We start from the raw sequence: 13,582 nt of genomic DNA, 5'->3' as shown, positions 1-13,582 counted from the left end.
GATTAAAAAGACACAAATAGGATTTCAGAAGATTGAAATACAAAAAAATTGAATACAGAATAAACTGCAGCTAAATCATAATAAACAACAGAATTCAAATTAGTACATATTTCTTTGCAAAATTAGGCTCCTGCACAAGTCTTTTTTATCTTTTCCCAAAGTGATGATTCTGACAGTGCCTTAATGAGGACAGCAATTCCTTTAGTTAAAAAAAGAAATTAATTCATTCCTTTGTTATTCCTTTAATCATTTAATGACTGCCTGCGGGATCCCTCAGGATATATTGAGTCCAACGTTGAGAAAGATTAGCGATTACTGATTCACGCGGCGTACACCGGATCACCGCTAAATGACGCTGTTCTGTCTCAACCGCTATCTTCATGTCCCACCCATCTGACGCTATCATCCAATCAGAGAGCACGTTGCTTTGTTATCGTACGTGTGCTGACAGCGGAACTTAACAACCGAGAGGGAGGCTACCTGCTAGAAACCAACACAACAAGGTACGTTTTGTGCACACGCAACAGTATTTTGCTATTTTTGTGGAATAATTTACGTCAGTATTTCATTTACCGCGTATCCATGCAATTTCGATGTGTTATCTAATCACTGAATACGCCTAAAATGGCGTGAGGCCTAACCTCAGCGGTTAAATGAAGCCTTGCGGCTACACGTCCGTTAGCAATCGAGCTAGCATGACACATAGCGCTTGAAGTATGATTAACCCATATTTTAATTAGAGGTCTCCTTTTACAGCATTCAGATATGAAGAAAATCACTCATACGTGTTTTGTACGTCTAGCATATTTTTTTTTATTGTTTTCAGTAGTGTGTTGATAGATAAAGGGATTAGTCTCAATATCATTATGCCGGTGAATTAGCCATGCAGCTAACTTAAAAACACGAGCAGGGAGGTTGGCTTCGTGAGCATGCCCAAAAGCAGTGAACATAAATGCATGTGAACAGTAAAGAATTTTTAAATGATTTGATAGGATTTATGTATTTAAGTCTCGTAATAGTGTGTGCTTGAAACTGTAAAGAAGGGTTATCTTGCGCTTATTTTTTTGTAAATTCAAATGTCTGTTTTTGTTTATGACTACAAATGTGTTGGTCACACTTGAGCTGTAAACACGTAAGTTGAATAACAGTTAAAATGCATCTTACCGAATGCTTGATTTTCTCAAACATGAGTTTATTTATTTATTTATTTTATAAAACTGTATTAATTAAGGAAAATTATCTTGCGGCTATATAACTTAATACTTAACTATTAAAGATATGCTATTGTTTTAGATAGAAAACGAAAGAGTGCGAAATGTAAGTGCAGCAGAGGGAGTTGTGGTAGATGTCTTCAGTGGTGGGTTGGAGTGTTGTTTTTGTAGTTTCGAAACAACTTATCTGCTGAGAACTGTTGTCCTTTACTGTTGCCACTCTGCCTGTCCATAATGTCTTAAAACTGAGTAGACTGGTATTCCAGTTGTTCCTGCAGCCGTGTCTCAGTGAAAAAAAACAATATTGCCTTCCCAATATCCCTGCTGTGTCCTTTTTAGGGATCTAACTTTGTCCATTTTGTTCCTGCTCTGCACCCACAACATCTCCTTTTCAGCTCATCTGGATTTGTTGGGCATTAGCTGCTCCCACGTGCAAACAACTTTCCTGTTGCTATGGTTATGCATCATAACAGATGTTAAAAAAGAAAAAAGGCAAGAATTACCAACAGAAATCATCCCAGCTGCACAGCATCTAAAACACTGAGAGGAAAAACTCTCAGTTTTCGGTAATGGTCCTAATCCATTGTCAACACTTGAAATTGTATCATTTGAACACTCAATTTTCTGTCATAACCCACAGATCATACAGCCATGTTCTCCTCCAGTCTGATACACTCTAATAATACTTCCTGTGAGCTTCATCTTTGATTCGCTACATTTGTTTTTATTTAAATATTACTGAATAATACTTGAGTCTAACAAATTGTATTGTTAGTTAGTTTACATCAGGCACGGCATTGGAAACTCTTGCCTTATTTACATACATACCCAACCCCACCCTGTGCTCATAATATATCTCTGACACTTTGGGGCTCGTGGACACTGGACATCTGCTCTGTAAATAAAAGGGATTATTTTACCCAGTGGCTTGAACAGTTTTGATGAGTCTGGTAACTCGGCCTGTTTGAAGCATTCTGTTGATTGTGTAGCATTTTGTATTCCTTTCCAATTCTTAACTTTGTATGTTGTATCAAATTTAAGAGGTGTGTAACATATTTCCCTCTCAGTGTCATGGCTCAGATAGTTACACCTCTTTGTTTACATTTAACTTATTTTCATCTCAGTTATAACATCCTGCTCAGTGCCAGGTATTTGTGGTCATACTATGTGATGTTAACTAAAGGAGAAGTTTCAAACTGCTTCACATGTGCTTTTGATTGATTTCTACTCATGTATCTATGTGCCATTGCTACATATTTAGTTCACTGCAAACAACATTGTTGGCAAACTTTAGCGCGTTAACAGACATTTGCAGCACAACTTTAGCATGACCTGGTCTCCTGTCAAAGCTTCACAAGGTGCAACTTGATATTTATCACCTTTTTAACATGACCCCACTGTCCCATGGTTAAATCCCTCTGCTCTCACTCACATTTTCACTTTACATTTCTTGCAACAACTTGCCTCAAAAATGATTTTATTGTAAGCACATTTACGTGACACTTAAACAAAAAAAATAGAGAAGGCATGCCTGTTGGTCTACAGCTATGCATAGATTAGTAGCACAAGTCAAAGTAACACCCACTTGACTTCCAGAGCTTGTGGATGAAGTGTGTTATTCACTTTACTGCTGCAGCTGATTAGCGTCATTAAAGTTACGTTAAGTTTATATGATGTTAGACTCAAACGTGACTTTTAGAGGAATGTAAGAGGAATGTTAGTCCAGCTGAACTTGTATTAAATCTGATTTCTCAAAAGTTGAACTAGCACACTGAGATAATGTGGCTGATGAAGGGTGACCAAAAAAAGCTCATGGGGGGGGCAGCATACTGCCACTTTTTGCCGACTTTGTTCTTTCCTGCACTTGACTACTTGGACAGGACAGTAATCCACAAGTTGTTCATAGTTTATTCTTGTCTTACCCTCTTTATGGACATTTTGTTTTCACTTTCCACTCTTCTAAGGCAGCTTTAAGATAATTTTAATTGATATATGCAATGTGTGTTACTGACTAGTTTCAACTCTTTATTGAAGCTAAGTTGTGTTTCCGCTGAATGAAATATTAAATCTCCCGTCTTTGGGTTTCACGGCACCATTACTGTATCATCTGAGGTGAAATTCTGTCAAGAAATAGACCTTGTTAACTGTCCAAAAAAAGTCTTAGAAGTAGTTTGCAGTGATCTACAGAGCCTGACTAGTGATCTTCAGAGTACATTTTGGTTCCTTATTAGACTTGAGTCTATTGAAGTGTTTACCATCACACTGAGTTAGGGCTGTAACATACAATAGAGGAATCTCAGAGCTGCCAAAGTCAATTTTCTTTTCTTTTCTTTTGTTACCATGTAGTTTTTATTTATTATTTTTTTCCAGTTGTAGTATAGTAACATAGAAAGAAAACGAATGAGTAAAAATCAAAGGAAAGCGAAACAAAAATGTCGTACAATTCAAAACGATGAAATCTACTGCTGCATCACCAGTACGCTCAGTCACAAGGAAGATAACTGCTGCCCAGGGTGCACCTTAAACTTTGCAAGGTGATCTAAATAATTGTCAAGGCTGGTCGAACCTCTTGGAATTGTTCATCATGTCGTATCGAATTTTCTCTATGCGCAGGACAGAGGTATGTTCAGTTAGCCACGTCTTGGAAAAGGGTTTCAGTTCTGACATCCAGAGCACTAAACTCAATACCTTCGTTAGTATCATTCCATACATAATGGATTTCTGGCCGGGGGTGATGGGAACAAGTCAATACAGACAGAGAGTAGTGGAACAGTGCCTCCTCTGGGTCAGGTTTAAACACATAGTAACACGTTTCAGAAAGCCATTCGAATATGTTACAGAAATCATCCAGCTTTGGAGATTCCCAGAAAAGGAAGCCATCTGCAGACTTCCACATAAAGGAGAGACAGTTGGATAGATTCCATGTAGCTTAGTTTTTGAACAATGAAGTCTTTGCATGACCTTAAACTGAATTAAGTGATGTCTGGCGTATATAAAAACAATGCTGAGCTCTGCCGAGGCTGAACGTTCTCATCGGTCCGTGACCCCAGCTCCTCTTCTCGAGCTTTCTTTGAAGAGTGAGCGGGAGAATTCCCTCGATCAGAAAATACCTTAACAAAATCTGAGATCAAATGTTTTCTATGAGGTGGGCCGAGAAAAAGCCTATAAACCCAGCTTTCCCTAGGGAGAGACTCAAAATGAGGTATGTTTTGGTGAGCACACCTTTTTATTATTCAAAAAGAAAATGTTTGAGTCTCTAACTAAAGTTCAGTGTTTAGATTAAAATAAGAAACAGTAAAAAAAAAAGATGAAATGTTTTATGGATGGGCTTGGAGGTGCCAGAAGACGAAAGGGTAACACTGTGTTAACAGTGCCCGTCAGTGTTAGTTTTTATACTAATTAATACTTTTCTTTTATATTAATACATAATCAGAATTTAATTACATGACAGTTGTCAATGACAACAGAACAATAAAGCTGCTGCCTACGGTAATCATTTCAGTTATTTTGCAGTTTAGGAACTTCACAAAATATCAGTTAATGTTTTATTCTCCTTCAATTATGTATGTACTTCATTTGAAAAACAGCATCTTACATCATCCTTTCAGCAGGCTCACAGATTTAACGACATTCATCTTGTTGTTTTTTTTAAATTCAGGATAAATGCACAGATGGAGCCAATCAAGTCTCAGATTCAGAGCTTGATTAGACTTTGAAAAATACCTGAGATGATAAGACAGTGTGTCTGAAATGCACAGTAGGTTAATTTGCTTAGCCGGAACACATGTCTGCTCATCTGTTCAGCCTGTCTGGGAATACACTCTGTGGTCCTCTTTGATGGTGGTCCAGTGGGACGACATGTGGAAGATGTCAACGTGTGAATCTGAATGCCATCAGCTGCGCCTGAGATGCATAAAAAAAAAATTAAAAAAACCAGGCACACCGGCGGATTTCCAAACGCGGTTGCACTAATTTTAGGAAGTTGCCTCGGGTAATGAAGCCAGCCTGATGCAACGGCAATGGTTTTATTATTCATCCGTAACAAACCCTTCCATTGTGTCCCAGGATGTGCCAGCTGGGATTAAAGATCAGTTGTACGTGTCCTCACACTAGTATTTTGTCTGTTTTCTTTTGACACTTTTGAACTGCAGTTATGCTTTTTAATGTTTGGCTAGTTGGCATGACTGTTAATTCATGGAATTATCCCTTTTATTTGTTTTGATCTAGTTCTTTCTAAATTGCAAATATCTGGTTTGGGGCAGAGGCGGATTTATATCACTACTTTGGTAATTACTCTGGTTTTGTGTGGCTCTGTGTCGTGTTACTTGGCAGAGAATGGGTTTGATGACTATACATGCCCCGTTTCACATTCATTACACTTGTTGCCCACAGTGGTGCTACACACACTTCTCTCCCACTACCTGAGTGGCTCTTTTGGTTGTTTGAGGGTCAAGAGTCCTTGGCTTGGATGAGAAGGAGTATTGTTCAGTTGTATGGATGTCCTCTCTTCAACAGGCTAAAAGTGACTGCATCGTTTCGAGGTGCAAAACATGACTTCTTTTTGTGATGTTGTGGAGTCCCACTTGTTATAATGCAGCATTTTTGCACCTATTAGAGTATTTTAGGGAAGATTTATTTTCATGACGACTGCAAATGGTAGAGCTAGGGCAATAAGAGACATTGTTTCCTTGTTTTTATGTCAAACCAGCTCCAATGCTTCTGTGTAGTACTTATTTCTGACCTGCTATCTGTGTGTCTTGTTGGCTTTGCTCCTCTGCATCAGATGGAGGTGGAGCAGCTCCTGTCTCTGTCAGGCTCAGCACTGGCCCAGGCTGTCAGCTCTCTGCTGGAGACCCCAGGCCTCTATGTTTTTTCTGACATCCTGGAGCTGCCTAATGTCAGAGAGGTAAACAAATTCTCACACTATATCCCCCTTCACACTCCCTGTCGTTTTGGTGTTTTGTCTGACCTGACATGCAGGGGGGGCACAATGAAAATCTGAGGGACCGGTGATGCAGACGGGCGCAATGATTGTTTTTAAACCACACTGGACCACATCGACTTTACACTGTGGGTTGGTGAAGGGTACATCCAGTCACACACTGAAGACCTGACACCATCATACAGTATAATATAGACAATACTCTGTCAATGATCTTTATTTTGGAAATAAAATGCTGCTGTTGCAGAAGAAGGGGATTTATCGGAACCATGGCTCCATTACTAAAGTAATGTCCTTGGAATTATACAGGAAATGCCAGACCAGTGGGAGTATTTGGCAAGGCTTTGCAACACTTTTACAAACTTTAACAGTCAAATTACATCTGTCCTCATTTACTGAACGACTGTTATGTGCTTTCAGGCTGCTATAACAGAAGAGGATCATTATTGCAGAGAAAATTTGCAGATGATGCGTCTGAAATGAAATGTTGGGCCGGAAAGGGGCTATAAAATCTGCAGAACTGTTTATTGCATATATATATATATATATATATATATATACATACAGATGTGTATGGAGTAGAGAAACTAGCCAGGCTTAAATTGTGATTGAGAGAGACAAAAAGGAAAAAGTGAGATTTTGTTACTGTTCCAACCAAGTGAAAAATATGAAAGCAAATTAGAAAAAATATGCATCACTGGACGCTCACCGAGTCCCCCAATTCAACTCATTACTTGCTGGACCATTTGCTTTATGTCGCTCTCAGAATCTCTTCCCATAATTGCTGTCTTTCATATCAGTTTCTTCCAATTAAATCCATAAAAACACAGAAAAGTAAATGTATAAACATGCATCATGATGTCACAGACTTTAATACAACTTAAAGTTTTACCTCTGTGTCATCTTTTTATGCCACTGTTCAAGGAGACAAGTTTGATCTAAAATGTCCTGCATATATTTTCATCAGATTGTGTCTTTAGATGAGCTGCAAATATTGGCTAATGATGAATTATTGTCACATCAAGCCTTCCTCTTGCAGGATAAGCTTTGCTTGCAGTTTCAGAGTGTCTTCTTCTCAGACATTGTTGTTGGTTCAACAGAATGGAGCATTTTCTTTTCATTTTCTTTAAATGCGTGTTGAGCACTTGTCAAATCAGCGTGGCAATTATAGGAGTCGGATAACTCCAGCAAAGCCCATTTACATCTTTTTAAGTCTCGGCAAACACTCAGCCAACACTGAAAATTTTACAGTAGCGTGTTTGCCACGTCTGGAGGGAATTTTTCACACCTCGGCTGTGTTTGTGACAGGCAAAACAATTTGTAATTAAAATTCCTATAATCGTACAGTTAGTTCTTGAGAAACGGTGTGCGTGTGATTTGAGCCGGGACCTGAAATGTACTTATCAGATTCCAAAGACACAGATTTTTAAGCATCATATGAACGCAGTCCTCCTAAGTTTGAATAACTTACACAGTCAGGTGTTTGTCGTCTTTCTAACCTTTACTGACACACTCATTTGGACCTCTCCTCAGAGTTGCTCGCTGTACGTAGATAAAATGCAGCTTCACAGTTTTCATTACCTATTGTATGCTGTCACATAATTTCTTTTTCATCATTCCTCCAAACCACAGCTGGAGAATGGCCCACATGCACCAGTGTACCAGCTCCTGAACCTCTTTGCCTATGGAACCTACTGCGACTACAAAGGTACTGCAGCCGCAGCACTATGTAAATAAGTAATAGTGCGGGTCTGAAGCTGTATTTCTTTGCAGCAAGGCAGGCACCTTAACGCGGAGGATTTGAACACTCACAAGAGACACTGCAGGCGGTTTATTAACAGATAAAATTACTGGAGCCCTTTAATCCATTTAGACAGGTTTTTAGCAAGTGTTGTCACTGTCTGATGATTGTGTGACACCAACTCTGGAGCAAATAGACTGTAAACGAATCTTTTGTGGCTTAATTTTTCGTCTGTGTAATGCATCAGTAAGCTTCAACTAGAGATAGAATGTTTGATTATGTTTGAATTAATGCTGAATATCAACCAATAGCCTGGAAAAACAATGTAGCCCACTTCATTGTTTCCCTCCCACTTGAGTCGTGCCGTCAGGAAGCACATTCACTTTCACAGGGCTGTGTAGTGAAGCCCTTAGAGGAGCTGTCAGAGCTGCTGTCTCAGGGGATCTGCGTCCCGTCACCAGGGAGGCAAGTCTGAGGGAGGCATGGTCACTGGAGACAGTCCTGCTCCCGACTCCCCCCCCCCCCCCCCCCCAATTCTGTTGTTTGACTGCTTAAACAGCGCCATCCGCGCCTCCAAATTGCTGTCTAACATTACACTTCATAATAATAAAAGGCCTCGATCATGTTTGACTGTGTTTTCCTACTCTGTGCCTCATCCGTTGTATATATTCTTGTGTGTTGATGTAGAGCGAGCAGCCTCTCTTCCAGAGTTGACCCCAGCACAGAGAAACAAACTCCGTCATCTGTCAATTATCAGTTTGGCTTCCAACCTCAAGGTACACATTCCCCCAGTTTTTACATAAAGGTGCACATGTGCTGAAATTTAGGATGTCTTTTTTCCTTTTTAATGATAGATGGTAGATTTTCTGCACCCGCCACAGTGCTTCAGAAAAGCAAACCCGGATATTAATGATACATGGAAGATGTTGCCTTTAATTATGACTTTGCTGTTTTATTCTGGCTGATAATCAAGTTGTCTTGAGTCTGTGTCATTTCGTATTTAATTGTATCTTTCATGACTATGATAAGGAAATATGTTACTTTTCAAGTCATTTTTCCCTTTGCACTTTCCAGTGACACTGCACCTCTCCTTGTGCCCTTTTCTTTCTCTGCTCCCAATAAATAATTGATTCATTATCCTCACCAACACTGTCCCTGTTCCCCTTATATATCTCTTTCCATTAACATCACTCCCCCTGTTTTTCTCCTTTATGTGTCACTGCTTTCCCTGTATGTGGGCTTGAACTCTCTAATTGCCCAGTGATGGACTGTTAAATTTCAGACTTCTTTCATCCTACTCTGGCAGTGACATTTAGACAAATTATCATTTTTACTGTCACATTTTTAGCCATTTTCCAACAAACCGTTGAAGCATAACCCAATTTGCTAGCTGTTTACCCAGACGTGCAGAAAAAAAGGGAATAAGAGGATTAAGTTGCTCTTTTTCATGTTTTTTCTTCTTTCCACCTCAGTGCCTGCCATACTCACTGCTCCTGCAGCAGCTTGAGCTGAAGAACGTGCGGGAACTGGAGGACCTGTTGATCGAGGCAGTTTACTGTGACATCATCCAGGGCAAACTGGATCAGAGGAACCAGCAGGTGGAGGTAGACTGCAGCGTGGGTCGTGACCTTGGCCCGAACGAGCTCCCAAACATAGTCAACACCCTGCAGGAGTGGTCGGTGTCCCCTTTATGTATACATGCCCACACTTGAGACTTCTCTTTCAATTCTGTTGTTTTGTAACTCCGTCTACCTCCACCTCCGTCCGCGGCTCTCTTCCCCGCAGGTGCTCAGGGTGCGAGGCGGTGCTGTGTGGGATTGAGGAGCAGGTCTCGAGGGCAAACCAATACAGAGAGAGCCAACTAAAGGTTAAAGTCCAGGTGGAAACAGAGGCAAGTCCTTCCTCTCTTCAGCCCACAGTTACACCAGAAAACTCAGTAAATGTCTCTTTCCTTTTTTTTTTTTTTTTTTAGCTCCCGGCTGTCTGTGGTATTTAAGTTTCTTCCTGACTACACATTTTCTTTTTTTCCCCACCATCTGCTTGCTTTAATCATCCCCTCTGTTTTTAAACTGGCTTCAGGATCCTTTTCTAATGCACTTCGAAGTAATGGCACATAGCTACATTTTTATTATTATAAATTCCCTTTTGATTGAGTTTAGGTATAGCTTTTTCTGTTAAGGGAAGTTTGTGACTGGAGCTCAATCGCTTCCATTTACCCCAACAGGTCACAATAACAGTGGCATAGCATTACAGCCACAGTTTAGCATGAAAGAGTTGTGTAAGACAACTTCTTTTCTTTTTTTGGACTTTAGTATAATTGAACAAGAAATAAGTGTGCAACTTGAACAGGGATCCTGGTTTTTTTTGTTGATTTAAAAACTGGTGTGGGCAGAAACGGTTACAGCATGTAAAGCCTGTTCCAGTGTGCATACAACTATCAGCCACAACATTAAATCCACTTGCTTTATGCTGTCGGAACACAACGCCTTGGGACGTTTTGTTGACACCGAATGCTGTTCATCTGGTTTTATATTTGTGGCTGATTGGGCTCCTGACTGTTGCTTTTAGATGGACCGGGTGGAAAAAATGTTGTTCTCCTCACAGCATTAAGATTGTAATCGGTCTCCATTTTGTGCATCAGGTTTCAAACCTTCAGAAAACGTTAAAGGCCAGCGCCGCCTCGCCATCTTCGGGCCCCGCCCCCGCAGGAGCCGCCTCCAATCAGGACGCAGACCAGCCGGCAGAGCCACGTGACCCCGCCTCCTCTCAGGAACCAAGACAACCAGGCAAAAAAAGTTCAAAGGTGAAAGGGTGAGTACTGTCGCGTCACCTTGATGTTTTGTGGCTGTGCTCAGTGGGCAGCTCGGTGTCTGCCACAGGAATGAACTCTGGGATACTGACGTTATGTTTTTATTTAGACTTGTGGACTCAGAATGAATTTTGCTTTTTTTTTTCCCAAGAAAGAATTGTTATTTATTACTTCCAGTCAGAATTGGAACAAAAAAGCTGCATATGCAGGATTTTTTTCCCTTTAATTATTCTATAGCCGCTTCTCCTTTTTTTTTTTTTTCTTCCTGTAAAGCACTTTTTGTAAATATACAATTTGTAAATATTAATCACCCTCTCTGAAGGTATAACCATAACACTATAAATAGCATCATTTCCAACCCTAAAATAAAGCCAGCAGTGCAGTGTTCTTGCAGAGAGCAAAAGTTAATTCCACAGAGGAAACTGAAAAGTGAGCGGCTCCAACCCTGCGCAGTGAATCTCTTCCTGTTCTTCTAACCCATGGCTAATTTCACATCTTTCCCGAATTCTAAAATGTCACTGGATATATAAATGTCCCGCATTCTTGCTTCCTGAAAGAACCGTTCCCCCCTCCAGTGACTCGTGGAGACGTTTCACGTGTGTCGGCTGTTTATGTTGTCCCTGTTGAACAGAAAACTGTGATTATTTTCTGGCTGCCTGTCACATTTTGATGAAGCGCAGAGCCCTGTAATTTCCATCATTCAGCACTGCGCTTCATTCAAATGAAGATCCCCTCAATGTTTTAAATTCCAAATTAATGATAGCTTAACCTCAATCCTCAAATTAAAATGAGTTTTGACACTATTTCTGTATAGAGCTATTTAAAGGATGTGACTGATACTGCAGCAATTATAATTAGAAACTATTTCTTTGCCTTAATTCTTATTAATTTTCAGAAATAAAAGAATCCACTCAAATCAGATCCGGTGTACATATATTAAATACTGATTGTGAATATTTTAACACAGACACTTTTGCTTGCAGGTTGCATTAGTGACGATTTGAATAAGTCTCAAACAAAGCTCCAAGTCAGTGTTTTTATCAACTGTGCTCCATCCAGGCTGCGTGGCAGTGGGAAGATCTGGTCCAAGTCCAACTGAGGACAAGATCTTGAGATGTGGGGACTGCAGCACTGATGGACACTTGCTAATTAAAGGACACGTTGGCACGTTGACGGACAAACGATTACATTAAACAATGTGACCACTGTTGATGGATACTCTCCTCACATACACTTTCACAGTACAACCACGCAGCTTCACTGGAGCTTCACTCATCACCTTTACGGATTCAGAAACGCACACCTCGCTGATTGATAAAACACATGTGACGTTCACTCCTGCCGTTGTCAAAAGCACTTGTAACACACGAGGACAGAGAGTAGTCTGCAGCAGGAGTCAGTTGCCTTTGACCAGAAACAGGATCCGTGTATTTGATGCGTATGTTTGTGTGTATCTCTTCTTTTGGTTTAGATTAATTCTATGTTGCTTTGTGTTTTTTTTTCTCTCTGCGGAGTTGAGACATGTACAATATCAGAATATAAATTGTTGGAAAATAAAACGAAGCCCTGTACTTATCTGGACTGCCTTATTAATGTCACTGTCACTTCTTTTATTAAACGCACTTCAAAGTGCATCTCTGGAGGGTGTACTGCTAAATGTTAACTCGCAGAAGGGGGCTACCCGTTAGGAGGTCAAGTCATTAATTAGGGCACGTCCCGAAAGAGATTAATGTATTATAGAGTTGAGGCTTCCTCTGTGCGATACCAGAGTGACTAGAGACACACACACATATGCATAACAAGGGCATTCATATTTTATATGCGCATTTTCTGCCCAGAGCTTCTTCTTTTAGTGTCAGAATTGCCTGCCACGCTTCCTTATACCTCCATCATGTTGTCAAAATGTGCTCGCCCTGTCCATCCTTCACTCCTCCAGTTCCGTTTCCTCTGAATTCTCCACTCTTCATCCCGCATGACATTAACGGCATCAATTAGCTGACCGGCAGCGACAATGACGAGCAAGCAGACAAGGAAATGATCCTGTTTGATTTAACCCTGCATCTTTCTCAAGCCTCCCTCTCTTCAACATCCCTCCTCACCTCTATAAATAGTGGTGTTAATTTCAGTCGGTGTGACTGAGCTTCATTGGCTCATATTTTTACAAGATTGGAGCTGCGAAGTCTAACAGCTGTACGCCTCTTAGGGTGTTTGTGAATGACGACTAGTTGAAGCAGCAGCCATGTGACCAGTGACTGCATTTATGACTCGATGCCTAACTTCTGAAATAGTTGTTTGTCCATCATGGTTACAGATTGCTGCAGCATCTGCTGGTATGTGTCTTGTACAGCCATTAAAACCTTCAAGCGGAACCCGGCCAATCAATTACTCTGATTGATCAGTAAAATGCCCAGGGGAGGTGCACGAAACGCGAGCTGCACAGCAAACTGGTGGAGAATCTGAAAATACTCAAGTGGCATTTTTCTTCTTGTGCCTGCCCTGATTTTATTGAAATTTGTTTGAAAACGACACAGAAGAAATTCTTGCTTAGCATCCTGTTAATCTTTCTAAAGCAAGAGAAATCCATATGAGGTGAGCAGATAAGGAAAAGCTTCAGACACAAGCAGCCGCATTATATCCCTCCCTCCTTTTACAGCTGCTCCTCAGCGGTAAAAACATGATTGGCACATGCAGGACTTTTTAATGCCAAGTCCATGGTTGAAAATCAATGCTAGGCTGTGGACTAAATATTCACTTCAGGGGAGGAAAGATTAGGATACAGGGGTAGCTATTAAAATGCACAGTGTAAGCTTTATCCTTCCCATAAAGCATTGCGGATTGCACCGCTCCCTGGGGAATTCATTCAACATGTACTGAAATAA

The 13,582-nt window shown here is 40.5% G+C and overlaps 1 protein-coding gene across 2 annotated transcripts; it reads left to right on the top strand.

The window, feature by feature from the left end:
- Positions 1-415: 415 nt before the first annotated feature.
- cops7a (COP9 constitutive photomorphogenic homolog subunit 7A) lies at positions 416-12,278 on the top strand. Of its 2 annotated transcripts, none has more exons than XM_072393992.1 (8): positions 416-503; positions 5,995-6,117; positions 7,786-7,861; positions 8,582-8,670; positions 9,367-9,569; positions 9,680-9,785; positions 10,536-10,705; positions 11,763-12,278. In XM_072393992.1, exons 2-8 carry the CDS (start codon positions 5,995-5,997, stop codon positions 11,800-11,802), a joined length of 807 nt encoding a protein of 268 aa, XP_072250093.1. In that variant the 5' UTR covers positions 416-503; the 3' UTR covers positions 11,803-12,278. The 2 variants fall into 2 exon arrangements, with proteins under 2 accessions (XP_072250093.1, XP_072250094.1); XM_072393993.1 differs by having other exon boundaries at positions 11,687-11,774.
- The last annotated feature ends 1,304 nt before the right edge of the window (positions 12,279-13,582 follow it).

Source organism: Leuresthes tenuis, unplaced genomic scaffold, assembly GCF_036924035.1.
Source record: "Leuresthes tenuis unplaced genomic scaffold, fLeuTen1.0.hap1 SCAF_10, whole genome shotgun sequence".
NCBI classification, from domain to species: Eukaryota; Metazoa; Chordata; class Actinopteri; order Atheriniformes; family Atherinopsidae; genus Leuresthes; species Leuresthes tenuis.
This window is presented reverse-complemented; position numbering and strand designations above follow the sequence as displayed.